Here is a 7,495-nt window from a genome sequence, read left to right on the forward strand (position 1 = left end):
CAGGTAAGGGAGATTTGAAATCGGTCTATAGTTTCCTAGTTCATTGGGGTCTAAGTTTGGTTTCTTGATAAGAGGCTTAATGACGGCCAGTTTAAAGGGTCCTGGGACATGGCCTAGATTAATTGACGAGTTGATAATGTTATAAATGGGCTCAATTGCAACGGGTAATAACTCTTTTAATAATTTAGTTGGTATGGGGTCTAATAAGCAAGTTGTAGGTTTAGATGTTGCAATAAGTTTAATTAAATCTTCCTGTTTTATAGGTGAAAAACACTGTAGCCTTTCTTTTGGGGCGATGGTTGGTACTAATTTATAGGACAGACTTGGAGGTTGAGTTTTTACTATTTTGTCTCGTATGTTTTCGATTTTCTCTGTAAAAAAATTCATGAAATCATTGCTACCAAGGTGCGGCGGAATACCCAGGTCAGGTGAAGTCTGTTTATTTGTTAGTTTAGCAACTGTACTAAATAAAAACCTTGGATTGTTTTTGTTAGTTTCTATGAGGTTACGGAGGTGCTCAGCCTTTGCTGCTTTTAGTGCCTTTTTATAACAGTTTGCACTCTCTTTCCACGCAATTTTAAAGACCTCTAATTGGGTTTGTTTCCATTTGCGCTCCAGTTTACGTGTTTCTCTTTTAAGGGCGCGAGTGGTGCTATTGTACCATGGTGCTGCGTTTTTCTCATTAATCTTTTTTGACTTCATAGGTGCGACAGCTTCTAATGTATTAGAGAAAATAGTGCCCAATTTGCTGGTCATGTCATCGAGCGATTCTATATTTATTGGTATGGTTATTAAAGGAGTCAGATCTGGCAAGCTCTTTGTGAAACTATCTTTAGTAGTCGAGGTAATTGTTCTACCCTGTCGATAACGAGTTAAACGGCTGATTTCTGCAGTGCGCAGTGTACATGTTATAAGATAGTGATCAGTGACATCGTCGCTTTGAGGTATAATATCTATATTGGTTAGATCGGCTCCGTGAGATATAATCAAGTCTAGTGTATGATTAAATCGATGAGTGGGTCCATTGATGTGTTGTGTTACTCCAAAAGAGTGTAATAGCTCTGTAAACGCCACTGCTAATGCATCGTTAGCACTATCTACGTGGATATTAAAGTCTCCGACAATTAGTACTTTATCAACGTTAACCAATAGGTCCGATAGGAAGTCCGCAAACTCTTTCAGAAAATCAGTGTAGGGACCAGGGGGTCTATACACTGTAGCCAACGTACAAGAAAGCAATGGTTTTTTACTGTCAATTGGAACAATTATGTTCAACGCAAGCACTTCAAATGATTTAAATTTATGCTCCGTTCTCTGAGTTACAGTAAGAAAGTCTCTAAAAATTGTTGCGACACCGCCACCTCGACCAACCGCACGTGGCTCATGCATATAACAGTAGCTTGGTGGTGTACACTCATTTAGACCGTAATAATCATTTGGTTTAAGCCAGGTTTCGGTAAGGCAAAGCATATCAAAATTGTTGTCTGTGATCATTTCATTTACAATAACTGCTTTTGAATTTAGTGATCTAATATTTAGTAGGCCGAACTTTATGAGTTTGTTTTGGTCGTTTATTACATTGTCCTCAGGTTTAATCACGATTAGATTTTTTCTCTGAGATTTGGCTATTTTGTTATTTTGTAGTATTATTCGGGGGACAGACACAGTCTCTATGCATTTGGAAGCAGTAACATTTATAACAGATGAGTGGGAGGAACACAGACTATGGTTAAAGTTTTGACTTACCGCTGGGAGACGTAGTCAAGCGGTGCGTAGCGTCTTTGAGATGTTGTCAGACAGAAGAACCGCTCCGATGCTGCTGGGGTGCAGGCCGTCAGGGCGGAAGAGCCTAGGTCGCTCCCAGAACAGATCAAAATTATCAACAAAGAGCAGCTTCTGTTCAATACACCATGACATCAACCATTTATTTAGAGCAAATAGTCTACTGAACTTTTCATTCCCTCGTCGGTAGGTAGGAAGCGGCCCTGATACGATGATCCTCGCCGTGGGCGATGCGTTGCGTACCGTCTCGATCAGACTCCTGAAGTCCCTCTTCAGGATCTCCGACTGCCTCATCCTGACGTCATTCACCCCCGCGTGCAGCACGACAGCTCCGACGTTAGCATCGTCCTTCAGGATCGCAGGTACCTGCGCAGAGACATCAAGAACACGGGCGCCAGGAAAACAATGAGTGCGCACCTTACCTTTAGTGGAGGAAGCGCGTACGTTCCGGACGATTGAGTCTCCGATGACCACAGCGTTGCATTCCGTCTCGCAGAGGGCGGCAAAGCGGTTCCTGGTCGGGATCTCGAAGACCGGTGGCGGCGGTTGGGTCATCGCTCCAGTCCTGGCTCGCGCCTTTCGCCGTGGTTGTGCCGGTGCAGGAGTGAAGTTCATTTGGGCTGACCGTGTTCTCGAAGCCTGGGCTCTGTGCAGAGAAACACGCGGAGTAGAAGTGGAAGGAGTATTAAAATCGCGATGAAAACTTACCGCGGATTTGCGAGCGTCGGCTCTGGATGTTTCCAGCGCCGTTTTTCGTTCTCGCAGCCGTGACTGCTTCTCTAGTAGATCCTGGATCTGCTTCTCCACAGCCTCCAGTTCCGACTGAAGTGCGATCGTTTCCTCATCTGCACACAGAGGTACAGACACATCTGAAACATTAGCCATCAGTGATTTAATAATGAGAACAGTGTGTTAAGCAGTAAGCAGGCAGGCTGGGAATGCTAACAGCCTGAGGCTAATAGCGAGTGATCCGATAAAAATAAATTATCTGTGCGTTTAAATACGATTTTGGTATGGGATATATTTAAGGATATGTTTTACCCTCGGAGGATAACAATTTAAAACACAAGTCTTAAGATATAACAAGAATAAACGATGTATTAAGAATAAATTTGAAAGAGCTCCGACTCAAACCACGCGCTCTCAGCAAACAGGAAGTGACCACATGACACATCTGTGTTCAACAAAGCAAAAAAATGGTAAAAAAAAAAACTATGGTAGTCATTGATATTCTAGAAATCTCAGTTACTAACATTTTCCCAAATATCTTTATTCATCAGCATTCACATAGCTTTTTCATTTGAGACCGTGTAACCAAAACAACCTTTGTCCAGATCTTGACCAATCACAGATCAGGACCCTCCCTATTGGGCACGTCTTAACAAATTAACTTTGATCTGTATTTCATGATAACAAATTCCTTTTAAAAGTTGATTTGTGTATGTTTTCTTGTGTTTGTTTAATCTGGTGTTGTTTTGGTTTGGAAGGGTGTTTTTATATCTGATGTCAGGGTTTCCAGAGGTAAGATGTATGTTATTGTACTTTAACCACTACAGGCTTGTGTGAAAATGTTAATAATATACCATAATTGTAAATGTAATCTATACTGCTCTACATACATTCTGGATGTAAATCAATTAGGGCTTAAAATGACACACTTTGACGTTAAATGACTTTGTAATACTTTGTGAGAACTATTAAGTTTAGATCAGTTGTATTAGTCAGGTCCTCCATTTTGCATGCTCTGTTACCACTTGATTTTGCAAAAAGGTGTTTTATGTATACATACTTTATGCTCTATGTAAAGCGTGCTGGGAATATAAATCAATATTTAATAAACATTTACATAATCTGTAGTGGTAACTGCATTTAATAAGCTCAACCCTGTTACTTAAGATGCAGGAAAAATGATCAAGCCTATTATTTATGATAAATGTTTTTGTTGTAGCCTTGGTCCCTATCTCTGCATATGTGACAAATCCATGTTACCTGTGAGGTCACTATTTTGATGTTTTTGTTTAGATGACTCAGAACATGTTTCAGGAAGGGCTCTATCAGGTGTTCTTCAAGGAACGTCCCCCAGACCCGCCCACTCACAGTCTCCACATCTGCAGAGCTCAAGGAAGCCAGACGCTGGTTTGGGACGGTGGTCAACACACGTCTCCTCCTGGCTGGGGTGGGAGGTTAACTCTGGTTTAACTTTCATAAATAACCCACAACACATGAATAACCATGTAGAACTTCACAAGTTTATTAAGACAATTATTCTTCTGTCATTTTGAATATGATTATTTCAAAGATGATACTTCACTTTCACCTTTCGACGTCCTAAGTTAAACATGCAAAGTTTTGAGGTCATACAAAAATGTAGTTTGAATAGTGTGCAGTATGTAATATAATATAAAAAACATATAATCTAACGTGTGTCTCTTTCTGTCTCTCAGGTTGTTCAGATTTTTAGTGCTGTCTCCAGTGTTCTCTCCACCATTTCTTATACTTGTTTGAGTTTCAGATGCTCTGTGTCTATGACAGCACCCGTCTGGTGTGCCTTGCTTGTAAGTTCTCCAGTTACATTTTTTGGGTTTTTTTCAACACAAAAAGATCAAGGTGATGACCCAGGTTTATTCATGATGCTATTAAGATGTCCCCATATTAACCAAAGTCTTTGTATCTGTGTTTATTTTCCAATATCTTGCCACTGGTTCACATGCAATCGACATACAGAGGAAACCAAATAAGATCAAAGTGAGTTTTCTGTTTTATGTGAAATGATTTTAAGGATAAACTCAGTTGTTGTTACATTTTTAGTTAACCTATATAAATGATATCCTTTGAAACCAGGCAAATATGTTTTTTCGTTAAACAATTTGCTTAAAAATTGTGCTTGGAACAGCTTTTTATTTTAAAAACTATATAATGACAACGTATAATGTTCGAAATACTTTATGGGGTTTCTGAATGGTTGCATTTTAGGTCATGTCTCTGATGGGTCTGAACATTCTCAGTCTGCTGTTTGGAATCTCTTCTTTCATCACCTACACACTGAAGTCCACAGCTCTTGGAGATGTCACTACTCAGCAGGTGCGAGTAATTATCAAAGTGTGTTATATGATACATCACCATTTCTGTGTGCATGTACAAAGATGCTATAAAGATGCAAAAAATATTGAAAATGATGAAGGAACAGTCCAGCCACATGCATGCACATGTAAGTTAATCTCAGAAGAAATGTGTTATATAATATTTTCTAGTATACCCGTCAAGACAAAAGACGTGTCTGGACAATAGACAACAAAACATCACCCAGTGCACCGTTTTAAGATGCTAGAAAAATCAGATGCATTTTCACAACCTTCCACCCAGGAAAAATACAGTTTGCATTGTTTTTGCACTTGCATAAAAGTCCTGTCGTGTTTTTAGCTTTTTCTCCCTCTTTGGAAACATGGAATTAACATTGTTACTGGAGTACTTCAGGGTGCATAAATATCCTTAATGTCCTATGACAACGTTTCAGTTTCACCTCTGGCTACAGCCTCTTTCAGGCATAGTATCTTAGACAATAAACACAGTTTCTGGACAATAAACTGGTTTCGTAGATGCTGCTACCTAAGTATCCTATTAAAGCCTTGTATTCAAGTTATAGCCAGCTTAGGTGTTATGGATAACCTTAAAGTTAACACTAACCATATTATTGTATCATACTCTGTTTTTGTAAAATAGAGTTTGCTCTCAATATGTTTTACATGTGTACATGAAGATTACTGCTACAATTTACTCTATAAACATAAAAAAAATAAAAAGGAACATACAGGTATTGACTGTACAATACAGCTTTCCCACAATGAGGTATAGCAATGTTTTTAGCCCTTGTCATAGCAGCTATTCACAAAACGCATGAGAAGTCAATAAAAGGTTGTTTATTTAATAAATAACAATGAATTTACAGTCTTTATTGGTAAGACAGTGTCCCACATAAGGTAAGTTAGTCATCACAGGTCTGCGATAGTGCGTGAGTCTGCTATTTACCGTTACCTTGTTTTAACTGTTGAACTGTTGTTAGTTAAGGTTATTTGAGCTTGTTTATTTAATTATTTGTTGACTAATTGCTAATGTGTTAGCGTTTTTGTTTTTTGTTAGTTAAGATTATTTGAGCTTGTATATTTAATTTAATTATTCGTTGACTGATTGCTAAGGTGTGAGCGTTTTTCTTCCGTTGGTACTGAAGTCACATTTAAGTTGCCGCTCGTTACGGCTTGACATTAGAATTTTGCACTTAAAAACACTGAGCAAGTTGATCTCTGTTTGATCCGTGGCCCATTCAAGTCGTTTTCATAAAAGTGGAATTTGCAGATATTTACTGGAGAGCATAGTGAGAGGTTTAGGGGGATAATATAAACAACCATGTAATCAGAGTTTAAATATCTAATTGTTAAATGGGTTCAAATTAATTTTAAGCATATTTGACAGTGCCCCCAGTTGTGCCCCCAGTTGTGACCGGGCCAGCACGTGCTTGTCCTCTCGTGCAGGACAAGCACGTGCTGGCCCGGTCGGACAGCACAACTGCCATAGTGTATCAACCGCCAGGGTGGCGTTCGCTCACGGCAGCTAACACGACTCGCCCGACGCCTCCTCCTGTGGGTGATCAGTTCCCTGCGAGCCACACATATCCCAGGCGACCTGAACCAGACAGCCGATGTGCCCTCTCGTCAGTTGACGCCTCGGGGAGAGTGGCAACTCCACCCCCCGCGCAGTCCAGCTCATTGGGTACAGTTCGGGGAGGCTCAGGTAGACCCCTTCGCCTCCCTGGACACCACCCATTGCCCGCTAAAGTCTCCCTGTCCGAGGCCCCCTCGGCACGGATGCTCTAGCACACAGCTGGCCGTGGGACAAGCGGAAGTACGCCTTCTCCCCAGTGAGCCTCATTGCACACACTGCCATACTGGCCCAACCGGACATGGTTCTCGGGGCTAATGCCCCCCGGCCGATTCCGCTGACGAAGGACCTGCTTTCCCAGGGGAAGGGCACGTTATGGCATCCCAGGCCAGACCTCTGGAACCCCCATGTCTGGGCCCTGGAAGGGACGAGGAGATCCTGAGTGGCCTACCCCCTGCGGCAGTTAAGACCACCACTCAGGCAAGGGAAGCTAGGTAAATCGTGGACAATTGTCCATTCATATAGATTGCCATCGGTCGACTAGGCAGACGAAGGGCTCGTATACCTGAATTGGATGCCAAATTCTCGCTCACTCTTATTATGATTGGGACTTTTTTCCCTTATCGGAATTTAGGGGCCGTTTTCCCGGAGAGGCATCGTACGGACACCACAAGGGGTGGCAAAGTGCTGCGGGCGTGGACCCTCGCGCCACAAAATGCCTATTCATCCCCTCACCACCTAATCTTCATCACCGCGTGTACGAGGAGCCTTTCGCTTCCCCCTGATCTCCTAACTCTGCCATAGTCTTCCTCACGTCCGCAGCGCGCCTAGACTTGCTAGTTTGCTTCCCCTTGCTGCCTATTCGTGGCGCGACACCCAAAAGATGCCAAAACGTCTCGCTCGCCACCCTTGCGTCCGCAGAGCGCCTAGAGTTGGTAGATTGCTGCCCCTTGCTGCCTATGTGTGGCGCGACATCCAAAAGAATAGGCAGCAAGGGGCAGCAAACTACCAACTCTAGGCGCTCTGCGGACGCAAGGGTGGCGAGCGAGACATTTTGGCA

General features: G+C 42.2%; 1 protein-coding gene across 2 annotated transcripts; it reads right to left on the reverse strand.

Annotated features, from left to right (window-relative positions):
* Positions 1-1,746: 1,746 nt before the first annotated feature.
* LOC130558873 (uncharacterized) lies at positions 1,747-2,941 on the reverse strand. Of its 2 annotated transcripts, XM_057341582.1 has the most exons (3): positions 2,491-2,941; positions 2,227-2,428; positions 1,747-2,148 (listed from the first exon to the last, which is right to left on the reverse strand). In XM_057341582.1, exons 1-3 carry the CDS (start codon positions 2,665-2,667, stop codon positions 2,120-2,122), a joined length of 408 nt encoding a protein of 135 aa, XP_057197565.1. In that variant the 5' UTR covers positions 2,668-2,941; the 3' UTR covers positions 1,747-2,119. The 2 variants fall into 2 exon arrangements, with proteins under 2 accessions (XP_057197565.1, XP_057197563.1); XM_057341580.1 differs by having other exon boundaries at positions 2,227-2,941.
* Between the last annotated feature and the right edge of the window lie 4,554 nt (positions 2,942-7,495).

This window comes from Triplophysa rosa, linkage group LG9 (assembly GCF_024868665.1).
Source record: "Triplophysa rosa linkage group LG9, Trosa_1v2, whole genome shotgun sequence".
In the NCBI taxonomy this organism is placed as follows: Eukaryota; Metazoa; Chordata; class Actinopteri; order Cypriniformes; family Nemacheilidae; genus Triplophysa; species Triplophysa rosa.